This window comes from Prinia subflava, chromosome 23, assembly GCF_021018805.1.
Source record: "Prinia subflava isolate CZ2003 ecotype Zambia chromosome 23, Cam_Psub_1.2, whole genome shotgun sequence".
Classification (NCBI taxonomy): domain Eukaryota; kingdom Metazoa; phylum Chordata; class Aves; order Passeriformes; family Cisticolidae; genus Prinia; species Prinia subflava.
In genome coordinates this window covers 599,621-627,477 of record NC_086269.1, presented here as the reverse complement: position 1 = coordinate 627,477, position 27,857 = coordinate 599,621, and the positions used below count along the sequence as shown (strand labels likewise).

The 27,857-nt window shown below is 49.4% G+C and overlaps 1 protein-coding gene across 1 annotated transcript in view; it reads left to right on the top strand.

Moving 5' to 3' along the window:
- Positions 1 to 27,857, top strand: part of RAP1A (RAP1A, member of RAS oncogene family) — a 29,601-nt gene extending 1,744 nt beyond the window's left edge. The window contains exons 2-9 of the mRNA XM_063418166.1: positions 12,206 to 12,275; positions 16,267 to 16,350; positions 18,430 to 18,498; positions 19,235 to 19,291; positions 20,113 to 20,253; positions 22,996 to 23,139; positions 25,806 to 25,920; positions 27,137 to 27,857. Of these exons, the coding sequence (XP_063274236.1) occupies positions 16,294 to 16,350; positions 18,430 to 18,498; positions 19,235 to 19,291; positions 20,113 to 20,253; positions 22,996 to 23,139; positions 25,806 to 25,892 (555 nt within the window). The 5' untranslated portion in view covers positions 12,206 to 12,275; positions 16,267 to 16,293 and the 3' untranslated portion in view covers positions 25,893 to 25,920; positions 27,137 to 27,857. The remainder of the gene's footprint in view (positions 1 to 12,205; positions 12,276 to 16,266; positions 16,351 to 18,429; positions 18,499 to 19,234; positions 19,292 to 20,112; positions 20,254 to 22,995; positions 23,140 to 25,805; positions 25,921 to 27,136) is intronic.

Here is a 27,857-nt window from a genome sequence, read left to right as displayed (position 1 = left end):
GATGTGTTTCACAAGTATGAAATGCTGTCTGATTATTCTGACATCATTATCACGTTGCTATAGTGACTTCATTACGCTGGGAATGCCATGTTCACATCCGGTTGCTATGGAAAAAATCAGTGTCATAAATAAAAACACTTAATGTTCTGTTCATCCCTGTGGCAGGAAAAAAGGCATCGATTTATTGACGTGAGTGAAGACTGGCAGCATATTCCAACAGAAGTTCTTAGTGCCAAGTTACAAACTGGGAAACTGTCACTTGCCGTTCTCGGCAGATTGTCCCTCTGTTGTGGCAGGTAGCAGAAGTTGTGAAATGCTGGTTTTGGAATGGAGGGTGACAGAGCGTCTGCCGCTCTTCAAGGTGGAGTCGGCAGGAAGTGCTGTGCTCGCACCGCTTCTAAAAATAATCTGTTTTCATGCGCAGTGTGTGCGACACAGCGCTGGGGCCGAGTTACCCCTCCAGGGCAGGTGCTGCTCACAGCCCAGGGGCCGTGGGGCAGCCCTGGAGGCCGTGGGTCTGTCCGGGATGCCATGGGGCTGTCCGGGATGCCGTGGGTCTGTCCGGGATGCCATGGGGCTGTCCGGGATGCCGTGGGGCTGTCCGGGATGCCGTGGGGCTGAGGGAGCTGGGTGCCAGCCCAGCCTGGCAGTGTCACAGCCGGGCTGTCACCCCCGGGCTCCCAGTCTGGCTGCCATCACGTGTCCGGGCTCTGGTGTGGCTGTTTTTAGGGTAAGTAGCTTTGCTGAAGGTTTTGAGAGGATCTCCTGGCAAAGGGGCTGAATTGCTCGCACAGCGTCAGTCCAGTGACAGGTTAATGCTTTTATCTGGACACTGCTGTTTTCACTGGGCATGGGAGCAGTTCATATGTGAAACCAGGAGCTGCAAGTGTACAGACACGGGTTATTAGTGATACACATCGTGGCTGCTCAGCCAGTCTGAGGACTGTTTTAAAAAACAGAAAAGTAATTCAATGGCAGCAGTGTAACATGTGGATGTACTTGAACATTAAAGTTTTAATTGTGTATTGAATCATCGTCCTGGGCATAAACAACTCCAAGCATTTGTTTGTGCTTTATATTGCAGTGCTTTTTCTTGTGCCCTGCACGTGCACAGCGCACTCGGTGGCACTTTGAACTTGTGCTCAGTGTTTAGAGAACAGATTGCTTCTGTGCAACTTTGCAGACTTAAAAAAATCCTCTTCAAGAGGAATCCTAATGCTCTGACAACAGGAACATGTTATCTGTTTTCCTAGAGAAAACAAAGTGAATCTTTTGAACATATGTAAGTTCAAACCTTTAGGCTTTATATTTGAAGTGTTTTTTATGTGTTGCTGTTTGAAGTTCAGAGTTTTCATTCATCCAGTGTTACTTTCAACCTTGCCAAAATCAGCTCAGCTGGCTCTGGCTGAGGATCCTGATCAAAACTTTTGGGATTTAGGGTAATATGGGAGACTTCCTATTTTATCACTTTCTTTTAATTTCTGATGAGCCACATTAATGTTGAAAATCAATCACTTCTTATAACTTGGTGCATTTAATTCTGCAGAAGCAGATTCAAGAGAGACACGACTTTTAAAACTTGGTCAGGTCCTAGGGTGGTGTTTGGATTTTTTGGCCTTGGTTTTGGGAGGTGTTGGGTTATTTTTTGAAGATGAGGTAGTGAGGATGATGGTTAAAGTATAGCCTCAATTCATTTTATGTTGAGCTCTGAAGTAGTTACTGATATTCTTTTACTCTTTTAATTAATAATTAATTGGAAATTAAACAGAATTTTAATAGAAGCATTGTCTTAAAAGGGTGCTTCTAAATCCCAGGGTCAAATTTTCCTGTTGGCATTTGTGTTTGCACTTGAGGAAAGCTGCTGCTGCTGGAAACGTGACACCTAATGGCAGAGATAAGTAAGGATGTCCCGAAGTTTTCTGGAAGAGCTGTTCATCTTGCTGAGCTCTCTTACTTGGCCCAGCCTGTCTTGCTCAGATATCAAAACTTGTGTGAGATGTGAAGGGTCCCTCTCCACCCTTCCCATGGGCTCCCTGCAGGTCCTGGAAGGTGCAGTCAGGCTCAGGACGTTTCAGTTGGTGGAAATGGTGACATAAAGGTGAAGGTGAGGTTGTGCCCGTGCTCCTGTGCAGGTGGTGATGGCAGCACTCAGGCCAGGAGGGAGGGCCCCTTTCTGTGGGTGAGAATTTCCCAGCCTGGTTGGCTGCTGCAGTTCAGAGCAGTGGTGGGTTTCTCACCTCCTGCGAGGTGAGGAAGGCAAGGCAGAGACTGAACTTTGCTTTCCCATTGTTGAACTTTATTGTTGAGCATTCAGACACCCTTTTAAGCAAGAGCCCGGCAGGAATCCAAGTGATGCAGTTTAGTGACTCCAGCAGGAGCCTTAGGGTGGAAAACCCTCTGTGTTGGTTCAGTGAAGACCTGCTGGACTGTTACACCAGAGAGGGAGGATTAAGGTAGGTGTGAAGAAGGCTTTAATTGTGCCAGCACCACTGCTGATGGAGGGAAGGGGTTGAGGAGAGAACAAGAGCTGCAGTTGCTGCCACATGTGAGCAGGGCCGTGTCCCGCAGCCCTGTCCTGCAGCAGGGGGGGGTGGTGACCCTCCTTTGCCTGTGGCAGCCGGGCAGAATGTGAGCTGTGGCTCATTCTGCCACAAGACCAAACAGGTGACATTTGCTCTCTGTCCTCAGAGCTACCAGGCTGTTATGTGCAGGGACCAGCCTGCATTTATGAGAGTTACATCTCTGCCTTTCTGCTGCAACAACTCGGGGGTCTGTGCTGGTTGTTTTCAGCTGGCTGTGCGTGCTGCTGGTGCCTGTTGACATCCTCTGTGAGCTGGTTTGATGTGTCTGACTGAAACCCTTCGCAGCTAAATGGCTCATTATTAGAGGCTTCCTGTTATTTCCTGTGATAGCGTAATTTTGTTAATTAATGCCTGTTTTCTGAGCTCCCCTCTGAAGGAAAGGGGATCCAGTGACAGCAGAGCATCGGTCACGACACACCTGGGCCTGCTCAGCTCTTGGTACCTGGTTTTTGCACTTTGTGCTGCACCTTTGATGCCATTTCATTCCCAGGTTTGCTAAGAAACAAGTTCTGATCTGCAGAGGGACAGGAACTGGTTAGTGGGAGATCACCTCTTCCCTTGCAAACACTGCAATAATGAAGGTTGTGTAGAGTAATCCATTTAACAATATTAAAATGATGAAGCTGTGGGAAGAAGGGTGGTGCCCAAGCAGGAGGCACTGAGCGTTACATTCCTGATCAGAAATGGTGTGTTGAGCTTAAATTGCGTTCATGTGCTGTGGTGAGACCTTTGGGGTGTGTGTGGAGATGGGACACCAGAACCCGTCCCTCCTGTGGGTCCCCAGTCGTTTTGGGGTCTGTAACTCCTGGATTTGCAGTGCTCCAAGCCCTGTGGGTGAGGCTGAGCTCAGAAGGGTTTCTCTGTTTCCCTTCCTCCCGTGGCAGCAGAGCCCAGGGCAGGGCTGGGGCTCCTTCCCCGTGTCAGCTGCTGGAGCAGGTCGGGTGGCTCTGCTGAGCCCGACGTGGCCACATGAAGAGGTGTTTGGATGTTTGGTGTTTGATGTGTGCTCTGCGAGTGCTCGGGCAGGTACTGGGAGTTGGGAAATACCTGCTCTACCTGACCTGGCACTTCCTCCTGCAGCTGCAGCCGCTTGACCTGAACACGGGGAAAGGCACAGGTTGGACTTTTTTCAGTGGAAAATCCAGATGCTGACAAAAGCAGACTTGCTTTGAAAACTGCTGGTTGCTTTCTTTTGATGAACAAAATCATCAGTCTGAGGGAGAGTCTGACCCTGCACAGGGCTTTTATACGGGGGAAGAAGCAGGGAACAGGACAAAGAGCCAAAAAGGGATCCCTAGGACTGCTCACAGCCTGTGGCTGCAGGTGGTTGTCTTGGCTGTTTCACCTATTTGACTTTGTTTAACTTAAAATGTGGGGAGCCAGGCAGTGGCAGTCCTGTGAGCAGGTGGCCCGAGGCATTGTGGTTTGTTATTTATTTTTAATATTGATAAGATGGAAAATACTTAAATCCATCTGGGGCACTGAAGCAAGAGCTCTGGATGTGCCCACAGCAGTGGCTGTGTTGGGGCTGAAACAAATCTTTATTCATCACTTCAGTGAGGCACAATGTGCTCAGAAATATGCTCAACGAGCAGGATGAGCATTTCTGTAATAGGTGATTGTGGCTTTGTCAAAACCCTGCTTTTTGGGAATGTTCTGCAACCAGGAGCCCGTGTGTCACCGGGCTGTGTTGCATAACTGCTGCTTGCTGGAGCATTGCAGGAAAACAGACACTTGCATTTCAGTTGTCAGTGACTGCAGAGTCAAGGCTGGCTGGAATGTTTTGAGGGTTTTTTCAGTCGAAATATTTGTTGGATTCAATGAGGTTGTGTTCTGCAGTGTTCTAATACTGAAAAAATGTGAACTTGTCATGTTTAAATCAGGGTATTGCGTGTGAGCTCAGGGCAGTGCAGGCTGAGCATCGCTGCCTGCAGCTGGGGCTGCTCCCTGCCTCTGGAGGAAGGCTGTGCAGGTCTCTGTCCAAGGGAAGAATCTGTGTGGAATCAGGCATTTCTCACATTTTTAGCTGGAAAATAGATCCTTAATCTGGAAAGCACGGAGGACGTGGGAGGAGCACTTCAGCTGGATGTATTGGTTGCAGTGCCTTTTATGTTGTATTTTTATGTAATATTCTTTTCTCTCATGCAAATAAACTTGAAGTTGTAGGGAGGGGCAGCTGAGAAAAGGAAAACTTTCATTACAGACAGCTGACATGCAGAATAATATCTTTTTATATGCCACTCACCACGTGGTAGTTAAAAGTAACTCATAGTTCACTGGGTAAGGCTATTTCTGGTTCAAGTCTCCTTTTTTCGTGTAACAGTCTCATTCCAGCACATCTTGCTTTACCCTGTGATTTGATGTGTTTGTTAGTCCTGTGCTGAGTAAAAGTTAATGGATATCAGGCCTGAAGAACAGAAATCTTGATGGATTTATGAAGCAAATATGGGTGAAGATAAAATAAATTTAGCCAATTGTTGCTTTCTGCTTTAGATTATAACACTAATTGTAGCTGAAAATGACATTAGGATTAAAGATACAGACTGAAGTGGTTCCAGCCTTTCTCATTAAATATTTATGCAGTTAGGGCTTTTAACTCATCAGATCACTTATGCACTTGTGGAGATTACAATATTCTTGTGGCTTTGCCTTGTTTTGTGAATGCCCTGCATTGGCATATTGATCACCAGAAGGCAGTCAGAGCTTTTCCAGGAATCCCTTTTGAAACGATCAAACAGATGTTGTAGTGCTCCAGGGCACTTTCCTCGGCAGTGTGATTCTGAGAAAGTGGGTCTTGTCCTTTTCTCTGTAATTTCAGTGCTCTGCAGCCTCTGGTAAATGAACTGTTTGCTCAAACCCTTGTCATAAACACAGTACCGAGCCCAAATCCATTTAGCAGCAGAGCAGACCTGGGCTGGGTGCTGGGGGCTCGCAGGTGTCGGAGGAGTGGAGCTGAGTGTGCAGAGCTGCTGGAGCTGCCCTCGTCCTCAATTGAAATAGATTTAGAACTTTTTAAAACCACTGGTGGTTGTACTGTGCCGAGGGCAGGGCTTGGGCTGATGCTGTATCTGCAGATTTACTCCAGGAAAAACAGATGAGTGGGAGTTTGAACTTTGGTGGGACGGCACAGAAATTGTGTTAATGGCAATTAACACTCAGGTGAAGTGTGCTGTGTTCCCAGGTCCTGCCCGGAGTGCAGAACCGCCTGTCCCCGGGCCATGTGTCTGACAAATTTACATACTAATGTGGGAGAGATGATTTTTGTCCTTTTGCCCTACATCTTATCATTTCAAAGACACTTCCCAAAAAGAAGACTTTTTTGTTGCTGTTTGAATAGCAGATGAGGTGGAGGGGAGGGACTGGCTGTGCCAGTGCTGCTCAGGGATGTGCCCCCCTCCCGTGAGGGTCCAGCCCAGCCCCTGTGCTGGGGCAGGACTCTGCCTGCCCTGGCCTTGGCTGTATAATTGTCTATTTGGGTTGTGATCAAGCTTGACCTATAAATACTGAAATGGCTCGTATAAAACTGATTAAACTGTCAGAGGTGTTTCCTTTAATGTCACCTTTTATTCACCATAAAGGAAATTCCAGGATGAATTGTCAAAGGAGTTTTGCCCTTTTAAGCAGGTTCAGGAGGATTAAAAAACTTCAGAGAAGCCCTGGTGCAGAGGCCAGGTCTGGTTAAAACCCCGCTGGCCTCGAAGCTCTCGCTCCAGCACTGAAGTGTTAATAACTCTTTGAATATTCCTTCAGTTAAAGCCTTCACACAGAAGAAAGTTTCATTTTTGCTGTAGAAGAAAATTCAGTTTCCACCCCCACTCTGCCCCAAGTTTCCAGGAAGCAGCATTAAGGGGCTGAGCTAAATACTGAAGGATTAAGCACCACATTAAATAACTTAATTTCTTTACGAAACGTAATGAAACTGTTTCTTTCCCCTCTATTTGAAGTTAATTCTGTGCACTTACTGCTATTCAGGTTCCTATCAAGCCTTAAAATCTGCCGTGAAAAGCATTCAGGAGGTGCAGTCCCACTTGGCAGTGCTAAAGCACATCCGTTGTGAGCTGTGTTTAAGTCCTCATTACACGGGTGCTCATTGCTGTAGGGGGTTTATTTAAACTGATAAACAAATGTAGTATTAATAAGTGGCCATATGGTCAGAGGGGCTTTTCATTCTGGAAATCGTTGTTCAAAGAGGCGTTGAATGAGCGGCGGTTGCGTGGGAACAGGGGGGGTTTGGTTGCTGGTGGTGCCACACTCCAGGCAAGTGAAAATCTCTGGGCTGCACATGCAGAGCTGACCTTTAGAATGGGCTGCATGGTCACATCCAGTGCACAAACACACACACGGATTATCGCAGCTGTGCCACGGAGATTTAAAGAATCTCAGTATTTTCTGGAATTTGTGAGTTAGCCCTGAGGAGCTGGGATGTGCCCCGGGTTTAGGGCCTTGGTATTAGCCTTAGGATTTACCACTGGTGGGTGTGAATCGTAGAATCATGGAATGTTTGGGTTGGAGGGGCCTTAGAGCCCACCCAGTGCCACCCCTGCCATGGGCAGGGACACTTCCCCTGTGCCAGGGTGCTCCAGCCTGGCCTTGGACACTTCAGCTGCTCCATGCCAGGGCCTCGCTACCCTTTGAGTGAAGACTTCCTTCCCAATACCTGATCTTAACCTACCCAATGTCAGTTTGAAATACATGGGAAGAGCAGTTTAAGCCTCTCTAATTTTATTGAGAAGTTTCAGAGAACCCTTAATGACCTGGAAGCTTCATCTCTCTATTAAATTTTTTGTGCTGGAGACCAAGTAAGCTCAAACTGAGCTTTATGACCAATGCGTGGTCACTACTACTGCAGAAATGAAATAATTAAAGTGCAAGCTGAAGTTTCAGTGGCAATCTATCTACCTCATGTCACTTATTTACTCTTAATTATATAAACCAGGAAGACCAGTGGCGAACGTTGCCAAGCTACTATCAGCACAACAAATTATTCCTACCAAGTAGAATGGAGTTGGTCTTTTGCTATGACTGAGCCTCCTCGGGTCTGTCTGGAATTTAATCTGTTTTATAAAAGGTCAGGATATTTTTTTCCACTAGAGGAAATGGAGAGGAATGCAAAACTTTATAGGGTTTAAAAACCAGCGGCAAGGTGTGGATGTGATAGGCAGCAAATGGAGGAAGTCCCCTGGACGGCTGCTGTGTCTAATGGCGATGCCCTGTAATATTTACGTGTTTGGCTGATGAGGAAGGAAGTCTTCTTTTCATTTTTTTTCTTCCAAAAAAAGCTGTGGGGGACTCCTGTGAGTGGTGTAAAGCCCTCTGCTGAAGCGCTGCAGCAGGGCTGGACGGGAAGAGGAGAAGCGGCCGTGGCGGTGCTGGCGAGGAGCTGTGACCTCGCAGTCCCTGCCATCAGATCTGGGCTGAGCAGAGCGTGCCCTGCCCTGGCTGTGCCCAGGGAGGTGCCCGTGCCCTGCCCTGGCTGTGCCCAGGGAGGTGCCCGTGCCCTGCTGCAGCTCAGCCTCGCTGCTGTTCCTTGCAGAGTGCCGCAGTCGGGCCGGGGGGAGGCTGCCAGCCCTGACGTAGAGCTTTGTTCTAATTTGGGGATGCAGTGTGTGCTGGTCTTTGAGTTGTGCTGCTGGCTTCCTTTCCCCTGCCTTTGTCTGGCTGGCACATGTCCCCAGCAACTTTCTGCAAGTGCAGACCAATAGGACAAAAAATAAATTAGCCGTTTCAGCATGGCAGGCTTTAGCTGCCCAGAGCCCTTGTTCCTTGCCTGGAGAGCTTCTATAGCAAAGCAATTTCCAATGAATAATTAGGCAGCCACTTCCATAGAAGTTAACATTATGTTATTTGAAATTGCAGGTTCAGCGTGAAGCTGATTGCACAAAAGATTACAGGCTGAGGAGGATCAATCCCAGAGTGTTTGTGCACAAAATTACTATTTCCAATGACAGAATTATTGCTGTTTTCCAAGAAGTTTGTGTCTCTGCCTTGTTTGTGTGGGCTGCAGTTAATTTGCTGGAAGCTCCAGCTCAGCACAACAGTCGGCAGGGCTGTGTTGCTGCAGGACTTCACTCTTTGCCCAGGCTCCTCTGGCCTTGGCCACGGCTCAGGAGCTGCAGTGCAGGACATGGAGCTGTGCAGGAGAGGGGCTGGGATGGATGGAAGGGGCTGGGATGGATGGAAGGGGCAGGGATGGATGGATGGAAGGGGCAGGGATGGATGGATGGAAGGGGCAGGGATGGATGGATGGAAGGGGCAGGGATGGATGGAAGGGGCAGGGATGGATGGATGGGGCTGGGATGGATGGAAGGGGCAGGGATGGATGGATGGAAGGGGCAGGGATGGATGGATGGAAGGGGCAGGGATGGATGGATGGAAGGGGCAGGGATGGATGGATGGAAGGGGCAGGGATGGATGGATGGAAGGGGCAGGGATGGATGGATGGATGGAAGGGGCTGGGATGGATGGAAGGGGCTGGGATGTGGCTCGAGGAGCACACAGCTGGGCCGGGGTGTTTGGGAATGTGTGCAAGGTTTCAAGGCTGTTCTCCAGCCCTTTCTGATGGAACTTTTTGGATAACGCCTCTGGCCAGTGCCATTCCCCTGTGTCCTCACATACCTGTTTGCTTGTTGGGCTTGTCACCAGCTTTATTTTCTGTGGTGCTCCTTGCTGTGTCTTTTTGGGGTTATTTGTTACCTGAAAAACAAAGGGGAAATAGACCTAGACTTGAATTACTGATGGTTTGGACAAGGGGCAGCGTGTGTGTTCCAGCATCAGGAATGCACCACAGTGGGGTCGTGACTCATCCTACAGCAGCCTTGTGCATAGCTAATTACACATTTGTTGCCTTGATTGGTATTTGATTTGATGCTGAAAGCAGTCAGAGGAAATGATAATGATTTTGGTGTTAGAATTATAAAACTGAGGCTGAGATTCCTGGCACAAATTATAAAATATTACCCCTTATGCAATGTTAATATGTAAAGCACACTTACTCTGGTGTCAGATACCGCAGTGATAACGAGTAAGAAAATAAATGCAGAGTCTGTGAGCGGAAGTTTGTCAAACTGTACTTTTGAAGTCACATCACAGTCCTGCTTTCTGCTTAGTCTGCTCTTTTAGTCTTTTGTTTTTCTCTTCCCTCTCATTTTTCTGCTGTTGGCCTCAGGAAAGGTGGAGGAAGTTTTCCCTGTACCCTAAAGCCAGGGAGTTCCACTGCCTTGGAGAGGGGGCTCATTTTGTGAGCAAATGAATCCATTGCAGTGATTTTTATTAATTAAATAGACTCCTTGCTAACTAACAGGGTAATAACCTATGACAGTGCTTGTCCTGCTGCTGTTTAGGGTGCTATCTGCTAATGAACTGGGGATTTCCAGCCAAACCCCCTCTCATTTGGGATGCACATCCCTGCTCTGGCAGGGCTGGTGGGGCCGTGGTGTGACTGATGACAGCTTTGATGAGCATTAGGGATATTCCGTGTGTTTTTGCCTTCGTGGGGAATCGAGTGTCTGTGAAGGTGGTGTGGAGCAGGTGCTGTGTGGAGCTGTCGCTGGGCACTGGCTCGGCCCAAGGGGAGCTCCTGGCCTGGTTTCCAGCCTCCTCTGCTGCATCATTCTCTCTCTCTCTCTCTCTCTCTCTCTGTTTGGATTCTTTTTGCACCATGCAGGAATCTGTCAGTTCAAGTGTGGTTTTGATCACTGTAAATCTTCCCCTTGCAGAACTGCTGGGTTTGGGTTTGTTTTGCCAACACGGCTCTGAGTAATGGAGGGATTTTGGTAGAGTGTTGAGAAATGTTTAGTTGACACTTTTAAAAAAAGAAAATCCACCCCTTTCCGTGGCCTAGTTTATAGTGACTGAAAAAAACTGGCACGGAGAACATTTACAAGTTGAAAATTAAACAGGTTTGTTTATAGTAGCCACGATTCAGTATTTAACTGCCAGGATAAAAATAACCTGGACGTGTGGCTGCAACATCCCAAGAATCTGCCTCTTGTTTGGGAAATGGGAAGGGCACGGCCACAGGAGTGGCACAGGCAGCCTTGAGTGGAGGTGCTGGAGTTCACAGACATCCGTGCTTCTCTCCAAATGTGCACAGTGCTGACAGCACTTTTCCCAGGGAAATGTTCAATATTCCGGCTTCCGCTGGTCACAGTCAGAGAAAGGGAGGTGTGAGAGATGAGCAAGCGAGGAGTTATTCTCCTTTTTCTTCCTTAAAGCCAGGTGAGTGGTCCCTGCTCCCTGCCTCTCTCCCCTCAGCCAGGGCCATCCTCCTGTGTTCCAGTGTGTGTTCCAGAGGAGAGCAGAGGGCAAACCCTCAGGCTGGGTGCAGGAGCTGTGCCTCGAGAGGCCGCCTCACCCTGCCTCTAGGAACTGGGGCCGTGGTTTCCGTGCTGCTCCTTTCTGTGCCTCACTTCTTTCTGTTCCTTTTCTCTCACCCTCATTTGAACTTGGGCTCTGGGTGCACGAGCTGCTGAGCCAGGGTCTGTCTGCAGTCCTGGGCTGGCACTGGCAGCGCCTTCACCAGAAATCAGGGAATGGTTTGGGTTGGAGGGACCTCAAATCCCATCCAGTGCCACCCCTGCCATGGCAGGGACACCTTCCCCTGTCCCAGGCTGCTCCAGCCCTGTCCAGCCTGGCCTTGGGCACTGCCAGGATCCAGGGGCAGCCACAGCTGCTCTGTGCCAGGGCCTGCCCACCCTCCCAGGGAAGGATTTCTCCCCAATATCCCATCTAACCCTGCCCTCCAGACTCACTCTCTCTTATACTTGGAAAAATATTTGACAAGGATTATGAGAGCTTCCATTATCTGTTTCGAAACAGTTTTGATTTCTGTAACTCCAAGGTGACTCCAGAGCTGCTAAAAAGAAAGGTTTTCAAAAAACCAGCATACTGGGTTTTCATTTAAACTTCCTGTGATTCCAGAGGAACAATTGGTTCTTTTTTATCCCTTGAAAAGAAAGGATGAAGTGCTGAACTTACGGAAGGCAGGAGGACCCTTTGCCTGTCAGAGCAGCAGGGTGTAGCCAATGCTGTGATTGCTGGCTGAAGTGTCAGAGCTGCTGCTGTTCAGTGGTGCTGAACAAAGGATTGGGATACTGCAGATGTCAGAGCTTCTAAAACTCCTGCACAAGGAGCCAGCAGGGGCACGGTGCTGCTGGGGGCTGTTCTGCTCTCCAGGACTGTCACAGAATCCCAGAATGGTTTGGGTTGGAAGGGACCTTAAAGCTCATCTTGTTCCTGCCACAATCCTGATGGATTCCCTACAATAATTGTGCTTTGTAGGTGTTGCATTGGGTTTTACCGTGGCAGTGCAGCTTGGGAGAGGATAAGTGAAGCTTTTCTGCCTGTAACATCATCAGGACATGGGGCTGCTCTAAATCTTTGTCCTGTGTTTCTGGTAGTACTTTCTCTGCTAAGTTTTTGTCTTCTAAAGTTAAATGTGAACTTGATGCACCTCAGACATGGTTAGTTTGAGTTTGTCTTTTGTAAGCGAAATCTTCCCTGGAGTATTCTAGGGAGGAGAAGTCCACAGGAACGGGGTGCTCTGGCTTAAGCACCGTAGAGATGCTTCACAAATGCTGACACTTGAAAAACAATTAACTCTTTGTTTAATTCTTTTTTTTCAGTTCCTTTTGGGGAACCTGGAAGACCCTTCAGTAGAGCTGCTAACACTGATGAGAGATCTTTTATGCCAAGGTAAGGATTTTTTATTGTTCTCACCATATTTTAAATGAAATTTCTGTGAACACTGGAGTGGGTAATTGACCAGTGAAGTTCTTGCACTCACGTTCTTTCAGTGCTGTGTTTGCTTATTTTGGTTCACGCTTCTCTCTCCCCACCACCCAAATTACAAACTTCTTGGTGAGCTGCTGAAACTCTTGAAACAGAAACAGCTCGTTTTTGCCTCAGGTTTCTGTCCTGAAGGGCCTCAGTCCCCACCGCCCCCCCAGCCCCTGCCCCGCTTCTTCCACTGCTTGGGAAATCCCCTGGGAGTTCTGCCCTTCCTGCCAGGCTGCGGGAGGGGAGGAGGACTCTGCACTCTGGAGAGTGCCCAGGGCTTGGCTGGGCAAAGGTCAGCGAGTGAGAGCCACATTCCAGCTGTGTTCATCCCCCTGGTCCTCTGCGGGCTCCTGCACTGCCTGCAGATACTGTGGGTTTAAATGAACACAAACACCCGCGGCTCTGCTCACCCCTCCACCTGCTCCCGGGGTGCAGCCCTGCATGGTTGTGTCAGGAGCTGTGCAGCCCTGCACGGCTGTGTCAGGAGGAGCTGAGCCCTGCACGGCTGTGTCAGGAGGAGCTGTGCAGCACAGGTACAGCCCTGCACGGCTGTGTCAGGAGGAGCTGGGCCCTGCACGGCTGTGTCAGGAGGAGCTGTGCAGCACAGGTACAGCCCTGCACGGCTGTGTCAGGAGGAGCTGGGCCCTGCACGGCTGTGTCAGGAGGAGCTGTGCAGCCCTGCATGGTTGTGTCAGGAGCTGTGCAGCCCTGCACGGCTGTGTCAGGAGGAGCTGTGCAGCCCTGCACGGCTGTGTCAGGAGGAGCTGTGCAGCCCTGCACGGCTGTGTCAGGAGGAGCTGTGCAGCCCTGCATGGTTGTGTCAGGAGGAGCTGTGCAGCCCTGCACGGCTGTGTCAGGAGGAGCTGTGCAGCCCTGCATGGTTGTGTCAGGAGGAGCTGAGCCCTGCACGGCTGTGTCAGGAGCTGTGCAGCCCTGCACGGCTGTGTCAGGAGGAGCTGTGCAGCCCTGCACGGCTGTGTCAGGAGGAGCTGTGCAGCCCTGCACGGCTGTGTCAGGAGGAGCTGTGCAGCCCTGCAGAGCTGCGTCAGGAGGAGCTGTGCAGCCTGGGGCTGCTGCTGTGCATGCCTGAATGTCCATTTCTGTGCCTGGCAGTGCTGGTGGCAGCAGCAGCAGCAGAGGCGCTCCTGGTGAGGGGTACAGCACACAGCTCTGCTGTGGCGGGTGTTTGATGGGGTAGAAGCACAGGTTTTGTGATCATAGGTGGAAGAACACTGATTTATTCCCCTGTAGGTGCTGCAGGCGGTTTGCAGAGTGGTGGAGTGGGCAGAGGGGCTGCAGTGCTGGGCGTGTGGCTCGTGCTCTGTGCCCCCTGCCTGTCCTCTCGTGCCTGGGGAAGGGGAGCCAGGAGCAGGGAGCCACACTCAGCTGCTGCTTTATTTTTGCACCACACCATTCAGGACTAATGAGAACAGTTTCACAACATTTTCAGTTAATTTTTTTTACACTCTTTAGTGATCATACTCTTCTCTAGACTCTAAAGGAACACTTAACAGCCATAATTTAATTCTGTTTGGAAATGGAGCTGTTGCTTCGCAGCATGTGACTCTACTACAGAGAGCTCTGGATGGAAATGAATGCTGCTGTGTCTGACTGTATTTAGGTGGGCTTCAACAGTTGCCAAATGAAAAGTTGGCTGGGATGCAGCATAGTAATTTCTTGAGCACTCTATTCATGTTGTATAAACAGATAACATTAACATACTTGTGAAAGAGCTACAAGATAATTAAGGCATCTGGGGTTTACAGTAATAAGACTCGTGCCTTTCAGGATCTTGGTTTCCTGTTGCACCTGAAAAAAAAAATCAGCAAATACTGTAGAGAAGAAATGAGAAGTTAGTCTTGTACTGCTCCCAGCTTAAACTTTCCCACAAGTATTTTCTACTATAAATAAGAAGTGAAATAGTTCACAGCTAAATTTAACCCTTACATTGATTGCTTTCTGGGTTTTCTTCAGTGGAACTGACTGTGGGACTGTAGGAAAATGAAGACAAACTGGATCAATAAGTTGCATTTATTCTTTATAAAAAATGCATCAGCTTTTAATTTCTTGGAATTATCAAGGGGAAAATAATTGTTAATTGGAAATCCCCTCTCCTTCCCATTCAAAATCATGTTTTTTGAAAGAAGGGAAGTGAATGTTACTTCTCAGGGAAATGCTCAAGCAGGAGAGCTTCCAGTTCCCAGAATTTAGCCAGAACTGCTGTCAGTGGCCTGGAGTGCACAGACATGGCCTGCTCTGCTTTTAGGCAGTTTCTGGAAAGCCCCTTTCAGTTTGACTTGATTTCACAATTTGCAGTTAGGCAACTGCAGCTCATGTGGGCTTCAAGAGTTGAAGAGAAACCTCCTGCAGGTGCTTGAAAAGAGGGGCTGCCCTGACTGCCTGAGCCTCGCTCCCTCTCCAAGGCTTGCGTGAGGGCAGGGCAGCCTGGCTGTGTGACTGCACAGCCTCAGCACAGGCAAGTCCTTTATTTCTGTTATCCTGTTAAAAATGAGTTTAAAGTTGTGCTAAACCGAACACAGGAATTTGTGTGTCTCTCTCCAGCTGCATGAGGATTTTGAGATTCTTGTTTAAACCATCCTTGGGTGAATTCAGCCCGTGGAACAGGCTGAGGGTGAGGGGGATGTCTGGGGAGGGTCCCAGGTCCCAGCTCGGAGCGGTGATGGGTGAGCAGCACACATGGGGCTCCTCTTGACTCTGTTTTACATCTTCCCCTTGGGAGCTGAAGTGACAGAAGAGGACCTGTCCCGATTTAATGATTACATAAACCTGAGACAGATTGTCAGGGAGTTCTCCACATTGCAAAGCTAAAAATACAACCCCTGTTCTCCGCAGGCGTGTTCACGGCAGTCAGCAAGGTGATGCATTTCTCTATCAAACTCCTTGGAAGACGTTTTTATTTTTAAAGGCTGTAGCCAGTGAGCCCATAAATCTGTGGCAGGGATAGTTTGAAATGCCTGGGAGCAGTGGAGGCTGCCCAGGCTCCAGCCCTGGCGTGTGCAGCCTTACTTGGGAAGGAAGCGCGTCCCTGCGGAAGGGGGGACTCGTGCTGAGCTCATTGTTTGGGACAGCCCAGCCTGCTGCTCGTGTAAACACCGTGTGAAGTGTTTATCACCAGCTCTGTCATTTGCCTTATTTGTCAGGGAATCTCGAGGAGAACGAGAAGTTTTCTGGTGCTGCGTAGGGGCTGGAGGGAGTTGCAAGATTTCCATAAAAAGGCAGAGTCTGTGCTGGGCGAGCAGAGCTCTGCCTTGGCAGCCGCGCGCTGGGCCTGACCTTTTCCAGAGAGAAAACACTGACCTAAATCCCTCCCTGCTGGGGGTGGAGGGGAGAAGGAAACCTCTTGACTTGCTTCTTTCTGATCTAATTTTCTTGTCCCATGCTCTGGTTTGTGCCATGTGAAATGCTGAGGAAGCAGAGGACAGGCAGTGACAGCCCGTGGTGCCTGGCGCAGCTGGGACAGGCTCCGTGTTTGTCCCACGCTGTGTCCATCCTCTTCCTCTGTGACCCTGCCAGGAGCCAGCCTTGGCCATTTCCTGTGACCTGGGGCTGTTGGAGTGGCCTTCTCAACCTGAGTGTTCAGGTGGGAAAGTGAGCCCCAGAGCTGCCAATAAACCTGAGTGTTCAGGTGGGAAAGTGAGCCCCAGAGCTGCCAATAAACCTGAGTGTTCAGGTGGGAAAGTGAACCCCAGAGCTGCCAATAAACCTGAGTGTTCAGGTGGGAAAGTGAACCCCAGAGCTGCCAATAAACCTGAGTGTTCAGGTGGGAAAGTGAGCCCCAGAGCTGCCAGTGGAGGCGTTCTCGTTCTGGGGGTGGGTGAAGGGGGTGCTGCTCTCAGGACAGTGTCCCACGCTGTGTTTAAGTGCTGCCTTCTCTCGTGCCCTGCAGGTGGTTGCTCTCTGAACAGCCCACACCATGCGTGAGTACAAGCTGGTGGTCCTCGGCTCAGGAGGTGTGGGCAAGTCCGCTCTGGTGAGTTTGGGGAGGCAGCTCTGCAGCCGTGCCCAGCCTGGCTCACTGCACACCGGGTTACTGATGCACAGGGGAATTGGGGGGATTTTAATTCGTGCCAGGACTTCCACGTAGCCACTGTGACACCGCTGAGTGGAAGGGTGTCATGGTTTTGGAGGTGATTAATTGCTGGTAATTAGCGTGTCATGTCTGCTCCCTGCACGGGTGTTGTGTTGTACATGGCTGAGTGTCTGTGTGAGCATTAAAAGCCCAACCAGCCCTGGCACAGCAGGAGAAGTCTGGCTGGAATCAGTCAGAATTGGAGGGTTCAGCCCTGCACACCTTGAGGGCTGCGAGTTTTCCATCCTGAGTGAGCCCTGGGCTCCAACCCCACACTGAGGCTCCATCTGCAGCCCGTGCAGAGAGGGAGGAGCAGGCTGATGACACTTGGCACTCCTTGAGTGCTTGTCTTGTTCCTAAGGAGAGGTTTACACAGCAGAGTTGATAGCAAAGCTCTGTGAGAGAGACTCGTGTCCCCCATTTATCACTCACCAGTCAAGCAGCTCTCCCCAGCAGAGAGGCAAAGATCTGGTCAAGTGTGAGTTATCTACAAGGAGGAGCTGCAGTGTTCCTTGTCACAGACATGATAATGGCTGAGCCGCCTTGCCTGCGCTGCCTCGTTGTTTATTCTGCTGCTGGAGGCAGGTAATAATCCTGGTAAATCACCTGCAGAGCCCGGTGAACACGAGGAGAGATTATTCACTTGTATATCAAATCTGATGCACTCTTTCAGCAATCCCATCCTAATCACTACAAGATGTTTACAAGGTGTATTTTTTTACAAGCTCTGTTCTTCCACAGCAATTTAAGCAATCTGTATTACTTTTGCCACCAGCACTTCCCTGATTATCTTAATTTCCTTACGTAACACTGAAAGACTCACTAGGTGAAATGAGGCACTTAGTAGTATGCTGTAAATAAAAATTACTCAGCATCTGACATACTTGAATTTGCTTCTTTGTGATTGGAAGTCTGAGTCAGCACCATCACTGACCTTTTCAACAACTGAAATGCAAATACTCAAATAGTCTGGTAAACAAAAGTTAAATTCTTTTTGACAGGCTGGGTGCTAAATCAGCATATTTGGGAATTCATATGCAGCGTAGATCCATTATGTTTATGGGAGCACACAGTAAGTGCCAATTAGCAGCTAGGAGTGGATAATATTTAGCTTTCAAAGAGTCTGTGTATTTATTTGTAAGCATTAGCAAGGAGAGGGTACAAGGTGGGATTTCAAATAATGTGGGGTCACTTTAAATTTCATTCTTCCAACTGTATAAAGTGACCTGTGCAACAAAGGGCCTGGTGTTCATTCCCAGCTCTGTTTGCATTCAATATGGGCTTGTTCCAGTGCAGATCCTCCTCTTGTTTTAACTCTTCTGTGCCAACACAGGGCTGGTGGTGCCTCTGGGAACAGCGATGGAGTAGCAGAAAACCTTCACAGTTATAAAGCCACAGTTGTTTAGCAACTTTTGTTTCCTGTACAGCAGTTTTATCGCATTCCTGAGGCCAAAACTCTCCAGGGGTGGCAGTGGGTGACACAATTTCCAAGGGTGCCCAGTGGTGCAAAGTCTTACAGAGAACTGGGAATTAAAGTTGGGCTGCACAACCCAGAGGGAAACTTGTAAAACTCTTGGATCTACACATAACCCAAAAACACCCCCAGATCTGTATCTTCTCCCTTGGCCTTTCTTTTCACCTATAATAAATAAAAGTGAAGCCCATCAGAGATGAGGAGTGTTAATGCCAGATTCCCACTCTCAGGGCTGCCCCACAGAGTTCCCCAAGGAGAGGGACAGATGCCTGTGATGTGCAGATGTGCAGAAAAGTTTTGAAAACATGCTTGAAAAACGTGATTTTAACAGAAAAACCAGAAATTTTATTTTCAAAATTAAAATTTGTCTTTTTCTCTGGTCCTCACTATAACTTTTAACAGCAGAGCAGTTTTACTGTTGTTGCTTTTTCCTAAAGTGCTTCTTGGTGAATGTTTCTGGTTGTGCTCAGCTCACTTCGGTTTTTCCTTCTTTCCTTCCTCCCCAGACTGTTCAGTTCGTTCAGGGAATTTTTGTTGAAAAATATGACCCAACAATAGAAGATTCATACAGAAAGGTAAAACACCATTGTTTTTATTTCTTTCAAGTCCAGCAGAGAATGTGAAACTCTTGGGGCTGTGTCGGAGTCCTTGCAGGGTCCCTGAGCTGTTATGCAATCCCAGGCACAGAGCTGCTTTCTTCCCTGGATGGATGTCAAGTGACCCATTGTTTCAGGGATTAGCAGAAATGTCACCAGCATTAAAGGCACCAAAACATACACTAAAAACTTGTGACATTTGTGCCTGTGCTAATTAAATTAAATTGTGGGATGAGTTCTGCTGTTAAATTTACTTGACTTTCCTGGAATTACCCTCGTTAGATCCCAGGCATTTCTCAGTGAGTGGAAGATTTGCAAAGTCTGATTGTGAGGATCCTGAAATATTTTACATTTTCTTCACTTCCTTATTCCCTCCTCTCGCAGCAGCGAATAAAAATTAAAGTTTTAAGGTGCTTTGATTTGCAGGAGTGGATTAAGTCGAGATATTTCCAATCTCACTTAAGTTGAGATGTTTACAGTGAGCTGCTCATTTAAGCCTTGCTAATGAAGGGAGTCCTGGAGCATGTGAGCTGACCCAAATGCCTGGCTTGGGGCGTAGTTAATCCTCTAAGAGCAGCGCTGCTCAGCCCCGGGGAGTGCAGGTGCCTGCTCTGCCAAGAGCCCTTTGTGGCACCAGTACAAACCCAGCTGAGATTCTCTGGCCTGTCCCTTGCAGACAATTCATTCTGAGCTGTTTGTTCCCCTTTTTCCCCAGCAAGTGGAGGTAGACTGTCAGCAGTGCATGCTGGAGATCCTCGACACAGCAGGGACAGTAAGTGGCATTTCTGTATCTGATCCTGTGGAGTTCCTTTGTTCAGAGTGCTAATCCTGCCCAGGCAAAGGCAGTAAATCAGCTGCAGTAATTTCAGTGGAAGGATTTTGTTAAATAACCCAAACCCAGGGTGGGGAATGGCCTGGGGAGCTCTGCCCCAGTGCTGGGACACAGCATTGGGCTGGATTTTAAACGTGACCTTGCCAGTGGCCAGAGCACAAGGCCACAGCCGTGCCAGGCACAGGGGCTGCCCCCCAGCCGTGCCCTCAGCTGTGTGGGGAAACACAGCAAACTCCTCAGCAAACCCTGCAGGGCCAGGGAGCCTCCCTGGCACCCCCCTGGCACTGCCCTGCCAGTGCCACCTGCAGCTGGCACGGCCCTGTCCCCAAACAAACCAACCCTGTGGGGGCTGGCAGCACAGCCCGGGCAGGTGGGGCTCCCCGGAGGGTGGAAATTCTCACAGCAGGAGCAGAAGTTGTGAAGTTGTGGCTGTGTGGGGCTGTAAAAGTCCTGTCCCTGCTGCTGGCACAGAGGCAGCTCCCAGCCTGTCTCAGTCTGTCTGCAGAGATGGTTTTGTTTCTGCTCTTCATCTTTTCCCCATTTTTTCAAGAAGCCCTTTATTTAGGAAAAAAAAAAGAACCCAAAGGGAAAGAGTGTTAATGCTTTTATTTGATTTCCATGCTTCAGTGGGTTTCTGTGCAGGGTAAATATGTAAATCCATGCTGCTGTGTCCTTGTCTGCAGTACAATAAAAGTATTCCTTTGGAACTATTCATTAGCTGCATTCTCCAGCTAATTACTATAAAAAATGTTTGCTTGCAGGAGCAATTCACAGCCATGAGGGATCTGTACATGAAGAACGGGCAGGGGTTTGCACTAGTATATTCTATAACAGCACAGTCCACGTTTAACGACCTACAGGACCTGAGGGAACAGATTCTACGGGTTAAGGACACTGAAGATGTGAGTACAATGTGTTTGGGTTTATTTCTGCAAATGGATAAGAAGTGTTTGATCTCAAGTGCCTGTATGTTTACATACAAAGCTTCCTTCAAAGAGTATTCTTGGGTAGTGTTGAGTAACTTCTCAGAGCCTTGTAGTTTGCAGTGTTGTTGTTTGAGGCACAGCACCTGCTAAGGGGCAGCACAAAACCAGATTTTCCCATGTCCTGGAAGCCACAGTCTTTTGAAATGGTGGGAGTTGATTGAAAACAACATTACTTAACTTTTTTCCTTTAAACTCCTTTCCAGGATTTGTATTTTCTTCTTTCTCAGTGCTTTAGCTGTGCTTTATTTCCCTCAAAGTTCAGGAAAAAGAAGGGTAAGGATGTTCTCAGTAGCTCTGCAGCTGTCTTGCACTGGGGACTGCCAGGGGTTGTTCCAGAAGTGTGAGGGGGAAGCTGAAGTTCAAAGCTGTGGCGCTTCCCAGGGCTCAGCTGGGAATTCTCTGCAGCCCTGGAGCAGCTTCTCAGCTCGGTCACTCGGCAAAATCTGTCACCCAAGGAGCCAACAGTGGCATGAACTAAAGCATTCAGGGCCTGGCAGAGTCTTGGGTTGTTGTTTTGGTTTATAAAACTCTTTTTAAAATGAGGAATCATCGACTGTGGGGAGTTTGGTGTTTGGTGGCCCCCCCTGGGCCATCCGTCCCCCCCCGGGGCATCTGTCCCCCCCCGGGGCATCTGTCCCCTCCTGGGGCATCTGTCCCCTCCTGGGGCTGGTCCTGTGCTGCTCCCCTGGCTGGAATGGCCCCAGGCCCCTCCTTGCTTTGACAGCCTGGGTTTCTATTTATGCCAAACTGCTTTTCCTTGAGGCAGGGATTACTCTGGGGTAAATCCTGCTGACAGGATCCTGTGCTGGGAGCTGGGCTGTGCTTGCAGGGGGAGTTTGTGCCTGAACTGGGCAGGTCCATCCCTCAGCAGACACTGCTGCCTTCCTTTGGACCTGATTGCAGTGTTAAAATGCACTTATTTGCTTTGTGTGTTACCTGGTGAATCCAAGCTTGAGAGGCTTCTGAACGTTAACTTTTGGTGAGATGGGAAATGTGCTCCTTCCTGTCTTCCATATCAGAATACATCTGAAGCCCCAATGCAGAACTCATTGCATTATATTTATCTGCAAGAGTTCAAATTCCAATCTTCTACACTAACAGTAAACGATCAAAGGTGGTTTCTTACCAAGCTCCATTTTTGGATAAACTATGAATACCTTTTGAAATAACCTTACACAGAGTTTCATGTCTTTCAAACCTGTCCTGCTTACTCATCTCAGTATCACTTTTTGCCCTATTATTTCTCATCTTCATACACTGTAGTTTTTTGCTGATCATGTTCAAAACGTATTTTCGTGTTTCAGTATGAGAAAATATCTCTTAACTATCTAGAAAACTGTAAAGAACAGGATATTTACAACTCTATCTAAGCTGATAGAGCTGTAAATATCCTGTATATCTGATTTCAAATGAGCTTTTTTTGCATTTGCTTCATCTGTACTGGGACTTCGGTTCCTGATGTAATAAGGAAAATTTATGTCTCAAAAATAAAAATAAGATCATTTTCTAATGGGTATGGCTGGAAGTTTTAAAGACAAATAATTCATGAGTGTAGTTGTGTCAGGAAGAGACCACAAATATTAACACTAAAGTAGATTAAAACCACACAGTGTGTAGTAAATTACCAAATGAAGCGGGCAGTGATTGATTTTCCAGCTGGAAAGGGCTCGATCTCTGCTCAGAGAATGAAATGTTTGAGGAAATGGAGCGGGTGCACACCCCTCTCAGCAACTCTTCAGGGGTTTTTTCTGCTTCTCCTCAGCGTGAGGGAAACAGGAAATGGTGCTGGGCTGGGGCAGTGCCCTGCTGTGCTGCCAGCAGTGCCATCCCCAGGGCACAGCAGTGCCATCCCCAGGGCACAGCAGTGCCATTCCCAGGACTGCCGGGGTGACAGAGCCCCAGGGCACAGCAGTGCCATCCCCAGGGGACAGCTGGGGTGACAGAGCCCCAGGGCACAGCCAGGGTGACACAGCCCCAGGACACAGCAGTGCCATCCCCAGGGGACAGCAGTGCCATCCCCAGGACTGCCGGGGTGACAGAGCCCCAGGGCCAGCAGTGCCATCCCCAGGGCACAGCTGGGGTGACAGAGCCCCAGGGCACAGCCAGGGTGACACAGCCCCAGGACACAGCAGTGCCATCCCCAGGGCACAGCTGGGGTGACACAGCCCCAGGACACAGCAGTGCCATCCCCAGGGCTGCCAGGGGACCACGCCTGGCACCTGCAGGTGGCACCTGGCAGGGAGAGTCAGGGGGGTTTTAGGAGACGTTTTGGGGTGGTTTTTCTCCCTTGTTTAAGGTGTTACAGAGTCCTGGAGTGGTTTGGGTTGGAAGGGTCCTTAAAGCTCACCCGTGGGCAGGGACAGCTCCAGCACCCCAGGGTGCTCCAGCCCTGTCCAGCCTGGCCTGGGACACCTCCTTTTGTACCTTGGGACATCTGGGAGGGACACAGCGGTGACAGACACTGGGGAGGGGCAGATGCCACTTCCTCATTGTCTCCTGATGTTTACTGGTTTTCATACTTGGTACTGCATTTCTCCCACTGCATTTTTCCTCATACTGCATTATTTCTCATCCTGCATTTCCCCCTGCTCAGCCTGAGAGCCACAGAGCTCTCTGTACATGAACGTGCTGATGGATTTCTCCTCCTGGTCCTTACAGGTTCCCATGATTCTGGTTGGCAATAAATGTGACCTGGAGGAAGAGCGAGTGGTGGGCAAGGAGCAGGGGCAGAACCTCGCACGGCAGTGGTGCAACTGTGCCTTTCTAGAATCATCCGCAAAGTCGAAAATCAACGTCAACGAGGTGAGGCCCCCGTCCTGTCCAGCATGAACGTGACACTGGGACAGAGTGTCTGACCTGGGCAGGCTCAGGGGATCCATCCTGCATTCCCAGGGGAGGCTCAGGGGATCCTGCATTCCCAGGGGAGGCTCAGGGGATCCTGCATTCCCAGGGGAGGCTCAGGGGATCCTGCATTCCCAGGGGAGGCTCAGGGGATCCTGCATTCCCAGGGGAGGTTCAGGGGATCCTGCATTCCCAGCCAGAGCAGGCTCAGGGGATCCTGCATTCCCAGGGGAGGTTCAGGGGATCCTGCATTCCCAGCCAGGGCAGGCTCAGGGGATCCTGCATTCCCAGCCCAGGGAGGCTCAGGGGATCCTGCATTCCCAGCCGTGCAGGGCTGCCATGCAGTGTATTCAGGCACTTTCTGTCTGTTTTGAGGACATTTGCTGCCTTTTCTCTGCAGAGGCAGGGTGATTTCCCAGCTCAGTGTTCCTGTGCCTGTCTCAGGGGCCAGGAGTGCCGGAGGGTCCTGAGCAGGCCCCGTTGGCTGCATGACATTTAGCTTAGATAAACTTTATCTGCAAAGAAGATTTTGTTGAGATAACTGCTGCCATGGATGATGGCCCATTGTACTCCTTGTCTTGTGTGGTGCTGCCTGTTGGTTTCAAAGCATTTGCATTTTTGGCTGCAGATGCCTCATCACAGCCCTCTGTAAGGCCCCAGCTTGCTAAAAGCGTGCCCAAACCCAGATCTGAGCAGTTCCCTGGGTTTAACTGAGACCCCTTTTGCTCTTGGATGCCTTCTCCTGCTGCCTGGGCCGTGGCGTTGTGCTGAGGGAGCTCTGCTCCACATCAGGCACCAAGTTTTTATTCTGTGCTGGGAATTATCTGCCTGTGCCAGAGGCCAAGTTTGCAGGCACAGGAGCTGAGGTGACCCCGAGCAGCAGAGCTGGGCTGGTGCCAGCAGATAAGTGGCACCGTTCAGGGGTGTGTGATAAGCAGGAGCAGCAGGACCTTGGCCTGGCCCAGCAGGATGTGCTGCACGGGGCTGCTGGGGAGGGAGGGCAGCTCCAGCCCCGGGGAGCTGCAGCTGCTGTGGCTGGGATGAGCCTGGAGCAGTGCTGGGATCCAGCAGAGCTGGGATTTGTTGGTGTGTCTGGGATGAGCCTGGAGCAGTGCTGGGGTCCAGCAGAGCTGGGATTTGTTGGTGTGGCTGGGGTCCAGCAGAGCTGGGATTTGTTGGTGTGGCTGGGATGAGCCTGGAGCAGTGCTGGGGTCCAGCAGAGCTGGGATTTGTTGGTGTGGCTGGGATGAGCCTGGAGCAGTGCTGGGGTCCAGCAGAGCTGGGATTTGTTGGTGTGGCTGGGATGAGCCTGGAGCAGTGCTGGGGTCCAGCAGAGCTGGGATTTGTTGGTGTGGCTGGGCTGCAGTGGAACTGGGCTGGGGATGGAGCAGGAGCAGCTCAGCCACCCAGCAGGTCCCCAGGAGTGGGACAGGTCCTGGGCCGGGTGCGTTTCCACATTTGGGGTGCAGAGTGACCCCATCAGCAGAGGGGCCTCACCCCAGGCCAGGGGGGCTCTGTGGGGGCTCAGCCTGGGGGGACACCCCCCATCCCCCTGGGAATCTCCCCCTTGCCCTGCTGGGTCTGCAGCCTGAGGTCACATCAGAGAGAGGAATGGGATTATCTGGAAGATGAGTTCTGCTTTCCCTGTGATCTTCCCTTTCTGGTTTCCTGCCAGTTGGTGTTTCCTAGTTGTGAGAAGTACAAAAGCTGAGGAAATCAAAGAGAGAAGGAAACTGTGAATGAGGCAGCTCAGTGCTCTGGGAGCTTTTCCTGCTGGCTCCTGGGCTGGGGAAGCATTTGCATTCTTTTGGGGTTTATTCCTGCTTTCTCACTACTTTTGGAGTTTCTAAATTGGTTAAACCTTAGGTAAAGAGTGATAAATTCCTACGTGCATGTGCTGAATGTGAATCAAACCTTTCAGATGGTAAGTTTTTAATGCAGAGTGACTCGAGTGTCCTTCTGGTGACCTCTGAGATGCTCCTGCAGCACACTGGCTGTTTTTAGGGGTGGTGGCATTCCTGAAACCTTGTTGCACATGTCTGTACTCACAGACAGTACTAGCAGCTAAATAATCTAACTTATGAGAAAAGAAAACCTTAAATTTCAGTTGTTACAGTGTGTTAGAAACTGTTTCTTTGTCTTCTGAATTTCTTTGGAATCAACAAGAATTTGTGAGCTGTCAGCCACTCCAGGAAGGGGAAAAAATAAACAAGGACAAGGGTGGAGCCCTCTGAAGGTTGAAATATTTCTCCTCAATGCTGTGACCCGGCTCCAAGCATTTTTGCAAAGCTCATTTTGCTATAAATGGGTTGAGTCTTGCTGGGAAAAGCTCCCAGCACCAGCGTTCACAGGAGCTGTGCAGAGAGAGGGGCCTGGAAGGGTCCCCTGGAAATTTGGTGGTGATAAACTGAATTTGCAGCTCCCTTATGTTCTGCACGCTGATGGGAGCTTTGGGTTTCTTCTTCCATAAGCAGCTGCTTGAGAAACATTTAATAAATTCAAGCAGTTTAATTGAATTTACACAACTGCAGCCACCAGGAAAGAGTTGTCATCTCCCCAGCCTGCCTCAGTTCTGACAGCTTGTGTTTTATCACTTGGATTTTTCAGCTTGTGTTTTTCATTTGCAGATCTTTTATGACCTGGTCAGACAGATAAATAGAAAAACACCAGTGGAAAAGAAGAAGCCTAAAAAGAAATCATGTCTGCTGCTTTAGACTCCATCCCGCAGCAGCTCTGAGCCAGGTAAGAGGTGTCTGAATCCCACCTGGGGCAGGTGAGCAGCTCCTGCAGAGCCCCTTCCCTCTGCTGCTGCTCTGGAACTTGGACTGCTCTGGGTTCTCCCTGGCCTGAGCTCTGGGCTCTGGGCTCACTTTGGGTTCCTTTTTGTCCCCTGATGAGTGTTGGTGTCACTGCTGTCCCCGTGCTGGGAGCTTTTGGTGGGACAAGGGTGGCAGTGGCACAGAAATAAAAAGCTGCCCACCAAAAAATCCAACCCCAAACCAAAACAAGCACAAAAAATCCCCAAACCAAACCCAACCAAAAAGCCACGCCAAGGCTGGACACAGCTATAAATAATCTTCCTGTGTATCTTGGCAGGAACTCTGTGTGCTCACAGCTGTTCTGTCAGGCTCCTGGGAGGAAACAGCAGCTCTGTGGGTCCAGGTTTGGGACAGAAATGTCCCCATTTGGGGCAGAGGAGGGCACTGGGTGACGGCCCAGCTCTGCCACCTGCGTTTGTCACCCTCAGGGGGTTCCTGGGGCCCCCAGAGCCTCTGCCCAGGGCTGTGGGGAAACAATGGCTTTAGGAAAGGAAACTGAGAGCCTCGAGTGGCTTTTCCTGCTGCTCAGGTGATCCCTGCTGCCCAGGCAGGGTGGAATTGGGATTCCCAAGGCCGGGAGGAAGGATCTGTGCCTGTCCCTCCCTCCAGGAGCCCGGGGAGCTGCAGGAGCTCTGTGTCACCAGCTGCAGGCACAGGACTGGGGCATGGTTTGGGCTGGTTTGAGCCCCTCTCCCTCCACCCTCCCGATCCCCCCTGGTTCAAGGCCTGCCAGGCACGGCTGGATCGTGGCTCAGGAGCCTCTGACTCCTCAGGCTCTGAGAGCATCCCCAAACACCAAACTCAGACTCCCCTGCCCTGGGCTGCAGACCCGGGCTGGGTTCCAGAGTCCCCAGAGCCGTGGGCACGGCGCTATCAGCAGTGGCAGGAGGGTGGCAGTTGTCTGGCACTGCTCTGTGGTGATAAAACACAACACTTGGGGAGTTCCACTTCCCACAATCTCCTGCCCCTGTACCCAGAAACAGCCCTGGACTCTGGGAAGAACGAGCTCCTCTGCTCCTCTGCTCCTCTGCTGCCTGTGGCCACGGCCGGGGGCTTCAGCCCCTGAGCTCACTGCTCTCATCAGCAGCGACAGAAACGTCCCTCCATCACTTATTTGTGTTTGGTTTCACTCTCTCCAGATTGCAGGAATGAAGAACTGTTGCCTAAATGGAAAGTGCCAGCATTCCCAACTCCAGAACCTTATGGAAACGAGAAACATATCGGAAGAAGCTTCTCCTGTTTTTTATATACTACGGGAAGAATTTAGATCTTAAAAATGGTTTGCACACAGTCCCCAGAAAAAGCAGTTGCTCTGTGTATATCTCTTGGAAGTTTAAGCCAATATTCCTCCTCCTTTGCAATAGCAATTAACAGATGTGAAAATAAATATAATTGACTCTAGCATATGATTATCCCAAGGAGCATGGATGCATTTCAAATGTTAGAGATTGCTACTATAATTAAAATTCATATTGACCATTTTATCATAATTTCTCCCCATCAAGCACTAAAAATGTTCCACTGTTATATTTTATATCTATAACTATAGATATATATTATCCAAAATTTCCCTTTGAACTCACTGCAACAAATAACTTTTTGAGTCGTTGACTTCATTTTATATTTAAAAGTTATGGAATATCATTATTTTCATTCTGCCATTGTATTCTAATTAAAAATGTGCATAATGCTTTGGAAAAATGGGTCTTTTATAGGAAAAAAACTGGGATAACTGATTTCTATGGCTTTAAAAGCAAAAATATATAATATACTAAACCAACTCTAATATTGCTTCTTGTGTTTTTCTGTCACAGACTAAATTACAGCTTTTATGAATGATTAAATTTTAGTACATTTTCA